Raw genomic sequence first — 13,133 nt, forward strand, 5'->3', positions numbered from 1 at the left:
ATTTGAGATTTCTTTTATAAAAATTTTAATTTCTTTTCCTAGCTAGCTAGCTAGTACTCTCTCCAGGTTTTTTTATATGATGTTGGCTAGTTCAAATTTATACTAGTCAATGTCATACATATATGTATGGAGGTAGTAGTAAAGCTTCTCTTTCATTTTTCTTGCAACATGTGGTGCGGTGTGACACCCATGCATACATGCATGGCACAAAATGAATGAATATACATAATAGATTTTGTTTGATTGATTCTTCCTCCTCTGCATCTGCATGATGCCTTGGACCTTAATAATTTCTCCCTTGTCGACTCGATCCTTAATTGGTGTCAGTGAGTGGGGGAGGAAGGCGATACTCGTCGGGTTTGAGTGCCACGGCGAAGTCCGGCAGCGGCGGCGCGCTGTCAGCATGGTCATGGATGATGATGTTGTCCTTGTTGTAGAGGTCCTTGTTGATCCGAACTTTGCACGACGACTCCTTGTGTATCTTCTCCTGAAGATACCTCATCGATCCCCACAGCGGCGGGCTTCTGCATTATTATTCACATGCATGCAGGTACCAAAATTCAGAAATCTTATAGATTCTTAAGCTAGCTCACTGCAGATAACACTACATCTGAAAAGAATGGAATGCACGCCTTGAAACAGGAGATGCCGCATGGAAGGCTTCACATGCAGTTTTGCTCTCTTTGAGCAACTCCTCCGCTGATTGCAGCGCTGCCACCGCCGTCCTATGAGATTTCTCACTGTTTCCTTCATCAATGATTAGTCCATGGTAGTAGTATGCCGCAGCCTGTTTGTAGCAGGAGGATCCACATATGTTTCTCTTCAGTTATAGATAGATTTTATCATAGTGTAAATGGAGTATGAAATTAACACACTCACAACAAAACCGTCCTTTTTGCAACATGACTAAATTATCTTTACACAACTACACTATGTGTTAATGTACTTCTTGTTAATTTGTATAGGACAGCCATTAATTTGTTTGTGCTTACAGCATCATTCGTTGTAGTATTAATGTTTCAGAATATGAAAGAAGTTTTACATACTTTTGCTTCGATGTGTTTCCATGTAACAAAGAGCCTGTGCTTTTCTGCCCAGCCATCAAGCAGAGGTAGGTCCGAAATGCTTTCATGTGCCTGAAAATGAAATAGTACACAAGAAAGATTGAACAGATCAAATGAAAGAGATTATACAGAAAAGAATATTGATTCTCTATTTATCAAACTAAACTGCAGGAGCATTTATCGTTTGATTTGTGACTCCTCATAGGCTGCTAGGAGTAGTTTCTGAACTCAAACATTTGCTTACTGACTGCAAAGCTACGTTCAGACAATGTTCAGAGTTCAGTTGAGGAACAGGTAAAACCCAGACTAAGATCTCAGCAGAGGTTGAACATCATTAGTAACAATAATCCCTATAGCCTCAGTGCCTCACAGTGAGGCCATAATGATGAATATCCAGGAGTATCAATTCAAGATTAACCAAAGATGAGGCAAATAACAATTGAAGCTGCTTCCAAGTGTTACACGTGTCTTTGTCAGTTACTACTTAGTCAATAACAGCATTACTTAAGAACAGACTACTTCAGATATAGCACTGATATGGAAAACAAGTACTACCTGCTGCCAGCACTTGACCATCTCACATGCCAGCCTCCTCTTCACTGCCAAGGTAGCCTTTGGACTGTCAATTGCCAATCCAAGCTGAACATCAATTGCCTGACAGTACACCAAGCCGCGTGACATGGACATTTTGTCAGGATGATGTTCTTCAGACATAAGTAAAAGCCACAATACTATAGCATGTACGCAAAGCCATGGCATTTGACTTATACTAGTAAAATTATGACGATTGGTCTTAGAAATGGACATTTCAACTGCTATTTACATGAGTCATGTGATTTCTAGCTATTTGATTTGAAAGAAAGATTCACCCAAAAAAATAAAATAAAAGGAGGCAGATGGAGAAACGCTTTACTTGACCCAGGGCTTGCATGCAGATAGCTTTCAGGATTCCTTCAGCTAAGTCCACAGGAAGACCTTTCCTACACGAAATGGCAGTCAGCAACAATAACTCCTGTCCGACCTGCACTAACTACAGAATGCAACATTGTTCATCAAACACACCACCTTTTCTCCGGCGATATCTTAGGTAGAACGTGCTGGATTGCACACTCCAAGTATCCGGCTGCCTTGAGAAATATCTCCACTGAAGCTCGTTTGTTTTCTGAAAAGTAAAAAAGGGAAACACAGAACAGTCAAAATGCTGCAACGGACAACAGCTGAGAAGTAAGGAACATCATCGAAAATTCAGAAGTAACAAGTACTACTTCAAAATTCAGAAGTAACAAGTACTAATTCTGCATCAGCGAGGAATCAATGGTGATCATGGTACAGACCTTCAGATACCTTAGCATGGTATCCCTCAATGGATGTCTTTGGAACAAGAAGGGAATTTGCTTGGGACAAACGCAGCAGAGCCATCAAGTGTAGAACTGATAGCACCTCATACCAAGCACTGGGCATTGACGTATCCTACACAACACAAATAAGTAGACGATTAATCACAGTCGTATCACTCTTACTTGCCACAGAAAATCAAACAGTACGCATAACAGCATGTAGACCTCTGCGTCATCCTCTTGGTTCATCCATGCAAACTGTACCTTATCTTCCAACTCGCTCCCTGCAAAAGAATTGAAGAACCAGGAGTACTGACAGTTAAATTTCCTGGATTTCATCAAAGAGCAAAGAGAAGGAAGAAAAGAATACATGAGGAGTTTTACCATCTTTTACTAGGCCAAGAAGAGTGGGCAAGTAATCCTCCAAAGCTTGCAGAAGATCAGCTGACTTAGACCCCCCTGCAAGCACCAAATTCAGACAGTTAGTTCATCACCTCTGACATTATTCTTCTTGTCATCAGATGATGAGCCATAAAAGGATGAACCATGCTGAGTGATGGTGATTCTCCAGGTGGGCTTGGTCATGTACAGTGCCTCATGAGCAGCCATGACAATTATCCGATTCCTCAACGCGGCCAGGCGTTCGGTGAGCCTCCTTGGGAGGCCATCACCTAGCGGCTGAAGGGGCAGCTCATCCGAGCTCTCGGGTACTCTCAATCCAGGCACGAACACAGCCACCTCGCCTATGCTCCCGGGTCTTCTTCTGATCGCACCGGTGTCGTTTGGCTTGGAATTGAAGCATCCCATCTCCTGCAAGTTTGCAGCTTGATCTGTCCGTGAATTCAGTTAGAATGAACACACCCTATAGCTGAACTACATGCAAGGACATGAATAATAATCAGAAGTGGTAACAAACTGAAGAAAGGTAAGACGTGTACAAACAAACAAACATACATACAAGCATTGATAATAAGGTAGCAAAAGAAAGGTAGTGTTGCTTTCAATAAAAACTAAAAAAATGGCAGGCAGCGATTGATTGAATTGTAAGCACTAGCAAGCAATAACAATCTGGCAAGAATTGAGAAGCTAGCTAGTTCTAGGATGCAAACGAATGCATAGGTTAATCAGTTACAAATGATAAACTCAAAGACAAAAGACCAATTTAAAGATGGAAATTACCAAGTCAGAGAACACAAGGAGGAAGGTGCCACGTCTTGCAGAGAGCAGATCGATGAATGGTGCAAAGCGAAATGGGGGGGAGGTAGAAGAAAGAAAGAAACTGAATATGCTAGCTAATTAAACTGTGGTGATTTAGTGAATTATTAAGTGCCAACCAAGAGAGGGAAGCAATTAAGTGAGTCACGAGCATCACATCGACATCAAACAACCAAAGTACTGGCTGCAAGCTCACATGCCCTACCACGACACGTCAACGATCGATCTTGCAACTAGAATTCGCACTTTTTCTCCCCTTGCATGAATCATTCATGAAAATTTTATTATTTTTTCTCACACTTTTCCATTTCTCAGTAATAATAACAATAAAAAGAAACTGTTAGCACCTGATTGCAAAGTCAACCTTCAGTTAGAACGGACAGTTTGACTGTATCCAGAACCAATCAGCTTCTATTATTGGTCACAAAGAAATCGCATTTTTGCGTCTGCCCTCGGAGATATTCAGGAATATTTGAAGGAACCGCATAAAAACTGGGCAGGAGACGATTCGGAGTAATTAAAGAATCAGTGAAGAAAACCGATCGAGTGGGATTGGACGAGCGAAATTAAAGAAGAGAAGGGAGTCAAGCACGACAAGTTCAAATCCATTGGCCGCTAGATATGGAGTTGGAGGAGTCGCTTACCGGCCTTATGGGGGCGAAACCCAGGTGAAGAAGAAGGCGAAATGAAATGGCGCCGAAACGTGAAAGGGCTTTCCCGGTTTTAAAGAAGAGAGCAAGGGGAGGGAAAGCAGATGAGGCTGACCTGTGGGTCCCACTCTTCACACCATTTTCGTTTTACAAATAAGAATTTACGCCCACTCCTACCGGGTCAATGTAATTTTGCAAAAATTAAAGGCTTGTTCCTTCCTTGCAAAACACAATACTACGTGCTGTACTCTTCAGTGAAACTGAAAACAGGTTTGGGGTCGGGTGCGCACACGTCTGGGCCTTTCGTGCTCCTCGTCGTCGGCTGATTTTGCTGATTGGTGGCTTGCAGCCCGGAAATCTGTTGCTAAGGTTGACCGCAAAACGTTCGATGCGGGGGTGATCCTTGTAACCTGGTTGATTTGGAAAGAGCGAAACGCAAGGGTGTTCGAAGGGATCGCGGCAACGATTCCCTATCTCTGTTCCGCCATGGGGGATGAATGGGAGACTTGGATAGCTGCAGGTCTTGTTAGCCCCATGTGTCACTCTGTAGCAACTCATTCTGTGAGATTTTAGCTTTCTTTTTATGTTTGTAATGGTGGTACATTGACGCACCGCGCTACCTTGTACATTTCCTTTCTTATTTTTAATATACATTGGCCGGCTATTCGCCGGCCCGGCGAAAAAAGAAAACTCAAGTGAGAATCATGGCTTTCTGGAGAAGGCAAACACACATCTCGTATTGTAGTTTGTAGCATAGCATAATAACCTCTGCCCACTGGATTTTGGAGTAGCAACGGTTGCTGTAAGTCACCAGTGCAACAATGATAATGTGCAGGAGTATTTAATTCTCACACTACAATACAGCTAGTGTCATTCTGATAAGGTTTAGTTAATCCCTAATCTGGATAAGATCTGGTAATCCAGCCGTTTGGAGACGCTTCAAGTCATGCTCTGATAGACCAAGAATTTTCCTTTTGAGTGGATGTCAGTACACTTCACAGATATTTAAGAATCTCAGCTCCTTTCCTTAATTGTGAAACCATCGGTTGCAAGAGGAGAAGCTTGACAGAAGCTAACCAACTTGTAACTTGAGATTAGAGGAACTAAGATTGGCAATCGTCATCCAATCAAGTAGTAAAGGATAGCAAGGCAAAATGTACTAGTACGTCATATCAATTTACTGATTAGTTTGTTACTCGTCCAATTAATCAGGCTTCAACACGTGTCAGATTGCTCCAATTCAGTCCTATCTGAAAGGTTGGAGGAGGTTGTTGGAGACTCTGAGAAAGAAATGTATGTTGAGGCCGACTGAATACTGTTTTTATGTGACCATGTATGTAGTCATGACCCATTCTGCAATTTCTTAGTACTCCCTCCGTTTCAAAATATTTGACACCGTAGACTTTTTAGCACGTGTTTAACCATTCGTCTTATTCAAAAAATTTAAGTAATTATTTATTCTTTTCATATCATTTGATTCATTGTTAAATATACTTTCATGTACACATATAGTTTTACATATTTCACAAAATTTTTTAAATAAGACGAATGGTCAAACACGTGCTAAAAAGTCAACGGTGTCAAACATTTTGAAACCGAGGGAGTACTTGGTAGTAGTAGTACAGTCCAATTCCAAATATATTCTGTTGTGCATGTTTGAATTGGATAGAGTTAAATATGGATATGCTAATGCTTACAGATGAAAACGAATACGTTAACAAGGACGTTGATGTACTATTTTTTTTTCAAAGAAGCAATGCTCTACTTACCTCTGAGCCATAAGAATATGTAGAGGATTGATATATGATGAGAAGACGAGATGATAAGGAAAAAAACAAATACTGTACTGTATACTCCTATGTAGCTACGCCTCAAATTAAGTTCCTGTGAGGCAGGCAAATCCCATGTTGCGATGATGAACTAGAAATAAGGAGCAAACAAAGAAATGAAGACGTCAGCGTGGATTATGTAATGCACTGAAGAATGAAGATGAAAATCACAAGCAAACAAGAAAAGGTACTATTACGGCCCAGTTGTGGCCCAGAGGAAAGGGATGATGCGGCCCACAGCCCAATAGATGAGGAAATAAAAGATCTGCTCCTACCAGATTTGGTGTGAACCACACACACTAATCCGGTCCACCGGAATCGAAACCAACCTGTTGATCATCGTGCACAAGCACAACTTGCCAACCGCCACTTCACGCGATCGATCACTCTCACTCCTCTCGCTGCCGCTGCCGCACCTAGCCAAATTATGCCTTCGCCGCCGCACCTCGCCGGCGCGCTGGACGCGGCGCGCCCCTTCCTGCGCGGCGAGGAGGAGCAGGTGGACCCGGCGCTCCCCAAGCTGGCCGCCGTGCTGCGCGCCGCCGGCGCCGGCGAGTGCTGGCACAAGCACGGCACCTTCCTCGCCCACCTCCTCGACGTCCACCGCATCCTCCGCCTCTGGGGCGCCCCCGACGCCGTCGCGCGCTGCGGCCTCTACCACTCCGCCTACTCCAACTCCTACGTCAACCTCGCCATCTTCGAACCCGACGTCGGCCGCGACCACGTCCGCCCCATCGTCGGCGCCGCCGCCGAGCGCCTCGTCCACCTCTTCTGCGTCGTCCCGCGCCACCAGCTCATCCACGACGACCTGCTCTTCCACTACGCCGACCAGGACCTCGTCGCCGACCTCGCCGCCTCCGAGGCGTCCCTGCAGGACGCGCGCCGCGGGCTGTTCCACCACGACGGCGAGGCGTGGCGGCTCAAGATCCAGCGCCTCCTCCCGCCCCACGGAATCACTGTCAAACACATCAGGTGAGTTAGGTGGTGTTTGGATCCAAGAACTTAACTTTATTCTCTATATTTAGACACTACTTTAGAGTATTAAATATAGACTATTTACAAAACTAATTACATAAATGAAAGCTAATTCGCGAGACAAATTTTTTAAGTCTAATTAATCCATAATTAGAGAATGTTTACTGTAGCATCACATAGACTAATCATGTATTAATTAGGGTCAATAGATTCATCTCGTGAATTTGTCCAAGATTATGGATCGGTTTTATTAATAGTCTACGTTTAATATTTATAATTAGTGTCTAAACATCTGATGTGATAGAGACTTAAAAGTTTTAATTCCATCTAAACAGGGTCTTAGTTAATTAGTTACAATAAATCTTCTTAATTTCTACTGCTCAGCACCAGATGGGGTTCGGAGAATTAATTTTTCTCCGACCGTAGCTGATGAGTTCATTATGGGAACCGTTCGATTCAGAACATGTGGTCAAGAATCAATCGGACAGAGTCCATCACAGCATATATCTTGGTTACCAGGAAAAAAAACACTTAACAATTCATGACAAAATTAATCTTCTCATACATGTTTTATACGATCAGAGGATTTGGCAGAAAGATGTCTTGACAATTTTACAGACTGTTTATTATTATACCTGACAATACAAGAACAGAAGCTCATGTTGGCAGCTAGTGCTAATAAAATTTGGGGAAATATCCAGTAAACATAGGAGTATTTATTTTGTTTACTGCTGCAATAATAATGTACTCCCTCCGTTTTTAAATAGATGACGCCGTTGATTTTTTTCTCACATGTTTGACCATTTGTCTTATTCAAAAATTTTATTTAAATGTGTAAGATATAAATCACACTTAAAATACTATGAGTGATAAAACAACTGGTAACAAAATAAATTATAATTACGAAATTTTTTTTTGAATAAGACGAATGATCAAACATGTGAGAAAAAGTCAACGGCGTCATATATTAAAAAACTACATACAGATGCTGTTGAAGCACTTACAATTTAGATCATTCACAAGTAACTGTAATCCACAGTGCATGAGTACAATGCAAATATAGCAAACAAACTTAATTGCATTTCAAAGTTGGTTCTACATACTTGGATCTATATTGCACCTGATTTTTGTCTGTACTTTGAATTGGAAGGACTGGCGAGGATGTGGCACTGTCGAGGCGCATCGCGGCAACCTTCCTTCTCATGACAATGGCGGACTTCAGCGACCAGCTCTTCGACTGGCAGGATCGCCTCTTCGGCAACACCAATGGCCGCCTCGAGTTCAGTGGCAACACCTGGACTTCGCTCTGGCCAGGCACCGGCAAGCCCGGCCTCTGGACTACCTCCATATCCCGCATGGGCGCGCTCTACAGCCTCATCGTTCGCGACGAAGAGATATACATCGCTCAACGAAAGCATAGCAACAATGGCCAAGAAGACGATCGTGACGAGGACATTGAGCTGGTGATCCCACCGGTGTTCAATGGCTGCACCCAGGTGCTCACCGCCGACGACCAGAAGGCGGCACGGGACCTCTACTGGGATGCAGTTTGCAGCGGCGGCGAGGACGAGACGGATTGGCGCAAGGTGGAGGAGATCCTGCGACGGTGCATTGGCAGGAACCCGTTTGTAGGAGAGCCTCACCTGGTTCTTGCTCAGGTGCTTCTGAACATGGAGATGTATGAGGAGGCAGAGGAGCAGATAGAGGCAGGGGTGAAGCTGTTGCTGGAGTGGGGGAGCAGCTGGGACAAGAGGATGCCATGGGAGGCTTGGGTGTCATGGGGCAGGGCGATGCTGATCAAGGCCAAGGACAAGGATTGGCCGCACACCTCCTTCGGCATCCTCAGCTTAGGGCTTGTCAAGTGAGTGAACCCCCCCCCCCATTCACCCCCACTCTCTGATGGTAAAGTACTGTACATGTCATAACATCACCTGATAATTGCTGTATCCTCTCCATCGGTATATATATGCTTAGCTCGATGGAGGAAATCAAACATGATGGATATGAAATAAATCGCTCCACAAATATCAAAATAATTTGACGCATCCATAGATATCATTTTGTGCCAATGCCAACTGGGTTGAGTTGAGAATTGTGCTATCTACTACTTTAGGTCGTTTGATCATATAAGTCGTTTTGACTTTTTTATGAGGTAATTTTTTTAGATTTGACTAAATTTATAAAAGAAAATTAACAATATTTCAAAAAAAAAATGTCACAGCAGTCAGCCAAATGAATGAAGCAACAGGGATGGGCATAGGTTCAAACGCTTAAAAAAGTGAAAAATACCCAAAGAATTGTTTCATAGTGAAGCCTTATTTGGATTGGACATTTTTGTACAGCGACTATCCCGTATTGGAAGATTTGACTGTACCCAGAATAGGGGTTTTCTCATGACAGTTTAATTATAATTATTTGGTTCCTATTTATTCACGAAGAGGCACAAAATGGATCACATGGTTACATCATGGGCCATATATAAAAGTACGTTAACAACAGTTAAAATCATGTTTGTTAACACTTGACAGTTGGTATGAATTTTGTATCAGAGTCATCACTAAATTAATTTGTATTGGGCAAATCCAATGACTTACTTTTTTAGCATAGTTTCTTTATTAAAGAAATACAAATTCCGAATAGAGTTTCGTGACCCAACACAGCAACTTCGTAGTGATTTCATAGAGATAAGCAGAGAATAGAGCGGGGGTTACCGTGGAGGCAGCATCAGCAAGGGATGCAAGAGGAGCAGGACCTCTATGAAAGTAGTAAAACCAGTGAAGGTAGGCATTGTACTGCTGCAAGGCACATAGACTAGTGTTTTTCAAGTCACAAGAAAGTAGTCTGTCTGTTCCCAGCGATTTGAATTCATCTGATTTCACCATTAGGAAGCCACATGGGAAAAAAACAGTTAACGTAATTAAATTAAACAAACCAAAAGGCCTGGGAGTTACCAGGGTAAACTAAAAGATCTAGCGGTGGCGGCGGTGGGGAAGAAGAAGCTCTGGCTTGGGCAACTTGTCCTGGACCGCCTGAGGCGCCTTGGAATCGGATATCGCACTTGTCCGACATTGACGCGCGCAGATGTGACCTTGCGAGAAGCGACAGGGGAATGAACGAGCATGGTCAAGTTTAGTGATATTCCCCATGGACGCCGAGCGTCTCCTTCCTCCGATTCGCAGTCGCACATGATGAGGATGAAAGAGAATCGGAAAAGCTAGTTGGCGCGCGCGGCGCGCGTTTTAGGCCCAGAAGGCCCAGTGCCGGCGCGCGCGCCCTTCTGCACGCTTTTTTTTCCCTTTTTTTTCCTCACTTTTTTTTTCTGATTTTTTTTTAATTTTTTAGCATGTTTTGAGTTTGAAAGTTTTTAAATTTTGAGTTGAAAATTTTCAAATCTGGATTTGAAAGTTTTCGAATCTCGATTTAAAATTTTCAAATCTGTATTTGAAAGTTTTCGAATCTCGATTTGAAAGTTTTCAAATCTCAAAATTGAAAGTTTTCAATTTTTTTCAAATCTGGACTTGAAAGTTTTTGAATCTCGATTCCCGAGTTGAAAGTTTTTCAAATCTAAGTTGAAAGTTTTCAAATCTCAAGTTGAAAGTTTTCAAATCTGGATTTGAAAGTTTTCGAATCTCGAGTTGAAAGTTTTCAAATCTCAAATTGAAAGTTTTCAATTTTTTTCAAATCTGGACTTGAAAGTTTTTGAATCTTGATTCTCGAGTTGAAAGTTTTCAAATCGGAGTTGAAAGTTTTCAAATCTTAGTTGAAAGTTTTTAAAATTTGATTTTAAAATTTAAAACTTAAATCAAAAGTTTTCAAATCTAACTTCAAAAAATTTCAATCTGTTAGTAAAAATATCTCCCAAAAAAATTTTCAAAAATTTTCTTAATTACTATCATTAGTATTAAGTATATTAACTAATATACGTAATTAAGACTAAAGGGATAAAGTGCTGGCCAGGTTCTTTTCCCGCGCGCGCCGCGCAAGCCATCCCCGAAGAGAATGAAGGGGATGGAGTGGAGAGGAAGAGGGGGAGAGGGAGCGGATGAAGGAGAGGACCGCCATGACGGCGCGATCGCTTCACCGCCATGGCTACCGATCGCGACTGCGTTTCGTTTTGGGAGAATTTGCCCCAGGCCTACCACGCCACAGCCCAGTAAGGAGACGCAGGGCCCATTATGGCCCACCTAAACAGTACTCCGTATTATTTACTAGAGTAAATTGCACCCACAGTCCTAGTACAAAAAACCGGGCCGGCTCGGTGGTTGAACCGGGAAAAACCGGAACCAGCTCCGTCGGTTCGGTTTGCTGCAAGAACCGGATATGCAATCGAACCGGTCACAACCGGATGAACCGGGCGGTTTTTGGTGAAAACCGGCGAACCCGGACGCTTCTGAACCAGCGGTTCTGGCGAGCACGTGGACCAGGCTACAAAGGCCCACTAGGCCCAAGTCATAAATGAAAAAAAGGGTGGGAAGATCAGACTCGGACCCTTGTTGCCACGTTACAAGATCGACGACTAAGCCAATTAGACCACCTACAGATGATGTTTAAAGGAGAATACACATGTAATATGAACTCTCCGGTTCTGCAGTCGATCCAGACGACCCAGCGGTCAGACCGGTGAACCAGAGGCTTGACCGGTTCGATGGCCGGTCCGGCTTTTTGCACTATGCCCACGGTGCATCAACTTGGAAAGTGGATGCAATTTTGTGTAAGAACTTGAGAAATGAGCGTTCTAGTGCAATAACTTGGCAGATAAGTGCAATTTAGTACAAGAACTTCATAAATGATCGCATAAATGTAACAACTTGCAAGATATGTATGATTATGATACAATAAGTTAAGAAGTTATTCAACAACTTAATTATTTGGAGCACATTTTTACACATATTCGATTTTTAAGTACTTATTTTGATAATATACTAGCATGGGTTTGTATATAAGCATATTTATATTTTTATCCTAATAACTAATAACTGAAATTCAATTAAACTGGATGTGGAAATTATTATATTTCGGTTGAGATTTGGGAAGGTGAAGAAAACAAAAATTCTTGAAGGTAATTGAATGTACAGTATAATTCTTAAAGATTAAATTCAATATTATAAGGTAATATCCGTAGGATTGCTATGTAATGGCATATCGACATCGCGAAAAAAAAACTCACATAGCATATGCTTAGCTAAGTTGATGCATCAAAATACTAAATTGTTAAGTTCTTGTACTAGAACGCACCCACTTGTCAAGTTGTTGCACTCGAATGTTCAATTCTCAAGTTCCTGTACTGTATCGCACCCACCCGTCAATTTGTTGTACCGTGGGTACAATTTACTCTATTTACTATTATGTTCTATACTATACTATAGTAATTCCAGCGCAGCGCACATGCAGAGTGTTTGCTGCTTTTGCAACATTTGACATTGCAATGCTCTCTAAACCCTCTACTCTAATTGCCTGTCCTTGATGATCAACTAACAATTATTTTTTGCGAGCGGGGAACGATAATAATAGTTACTGCCTCCGTTTCAAATAATAATAAGATGTTTTGAATTCGAACTAAAACTTTCCAATTTTTGAATTAAAATTTTTTAAAATTTTCAGAATTGAATTGAAAGTTTTTGAAAATTTGTGTGGTTACTTTTTAGAATCGAATTTTTCCATTTGTTTGTATGTTTGATATTTCTTGTATCTTTTTTATATGGTTTGTTTTGTTCCACCTAAATAGAGAAAAGAAAAATATGTTTTTGCATAAGAATACCGGATAGTGTCCGACCGTTATCCGATTCCGACGGATATCACCAATATCATATTCGTTTTTATTCCCAAAAAAATAATATCCGAACTCATTTCCGAATTCAAAAATTTCCGAATATATCCGACCGAAACTATCCGAATTCGAAAAAAGTCTAGTTGGACGGAAACTATCTGAATTACTTTCAACCCTACGCCAGACACCACACCTGCTAGCTAACTGCAGTTCATTGTCCAGTCTGACCGTCCACACAACAACAGTCAAACCGTCCTTCGCGGGAAAGATTCGATATTTTCAAAATTTAGTTCAAA

At 41.9% G+C, this 13,133-nt stretch overlaps 2 protein-coding genes across 6 annotated transcripts; one reads left to right on the top strand and one right to left on the bottom strand.

Moving 5' to 3' along the window:
• Window positions 1-18: 18 nt before the first annotated feature.
• On the bottom strand, window positions 19-4,301 carry LOC127762208 (uncharacterized). 5 transcript variants are annotated; one of them, XM_052286627.1, is made up of 11 exons: window positions 3,581-4,192; window positions 2,947-3,211; window positions 2,786-2,860; window positions 2,627-2,685; window positions 2,409-2,534; window positions 2,130-2,226; window positions 1,978-2,039; window positions 1,620-1,718; window positions 1,047-1,136; window positions 633-787; window positions 19-524 (listed from the first exon to the last, which is right to left on the bottom strand). In XM_052286627.1, exons 2-11 carry the CDS (start codon window positions 3,206-3,208, stop codon window positions 314-316), a joined length of 1,236 nt encoding a protein of 411 aa, XP_052142587.1. In that variant the 5' UTR covers window positions 3,209-3,211; window positions 3,581-4,192; the 3' UTR covers window positions 19-313. The 5 variants fall into 5 exon arrangements, with proteins under 5 accessions (XP_052142587.1, XP_052142586.1, XP_052142585.1 ...); XM_052286626.1 differs by lacking the exon at window positions 3,581-4,192 and adding an exon at window positions 4,261-4,301 and having other exon boundaries at window positions 20-524; window positions 1,978-2,044; window positions 2,399-2,534; XM_052286625.1 differs by having other exon boundaries at window positions 20-524; window positions 1,978-2,044; window positions 2,399-2,534; window positions 2,947-3,231; window positions 3,964-4,181.
• A 2,095-nt stretch (window positions 4,302-6,396) lies between these two features.
• On the top strand, window positions 6,397-9,162 carry LOC127762207 (uncharacterized). The gene is made up of 2 exons (XM_052286622.1): window positions 6,397-7,067; window positions 8,221-9,162. The coding sequence occupies exons 1-2, from the start codon at window positions 6,523-6,525 to the stop codon at window positions 8,933-8,935; spliced, it is 1,260 nt and encodes a 419-aa protein (XP_052142582.1). The 5' UTR covers window positions 6,397-6,522; the 3' UTR covers window positions 8,936-9,162.
• The last annotated feature ends 3,971 nt before the right edge of the window (window positions 9,163-13,133 follow it).

The sequence above is a fragment of the Oryza glaberrima genome, chromosome 2 (genome assembly GCF_000147395.1).
Source record: "Oryza glaberrima chromosome 2, OglaRS2, whole genome shotgun sequence".
NCBI classification, from domain to species: Eukaryota; Viridiplantae; Streptophyta; class Magnoliopsida; order Poales; family Poaceae; genus Oryza; species Oryza glaberrima.

Bases quoted from the DNA above. Each gene is read 5' to 3' on its own strand.
- LOC127762208 (XM_052286626.1), bottom strand. From the start codon at position 3,208: ATGGGATGCTTCAATTCCAAGCCAAACGACACCGGTGCGATCAGAAGA. The intron at 2,227-2,398 runs GTCTGTACCATG...TTTACTTTTCAG, and splicing joins CCATGCTAAGGTATCTGAAG to AAAACAAACGAGCTTCAGTG. The intron at 525-632 runs GCGTGCATTCCA...ATAATAATGCAG, and splicing joins GCGGCATCTCCTGTTTCAAG to AAGCCCGCCGCTGTGGGGAT.
- LOC127762207 (XM_052286622.1), top strand. From the start codon at position 6,523: ATGCCTTCGCCGCCGCACCTCGCCGGCGCGCTGGACGCGGCGCGCCCC. The intron at 7,068-8,220 runs GTGAGTTAGGTG...TTGAATTGGAAG, and splicing joins ATCACTGTCAAACACATCAG to GACTGGCGAGGATGTGGCAC.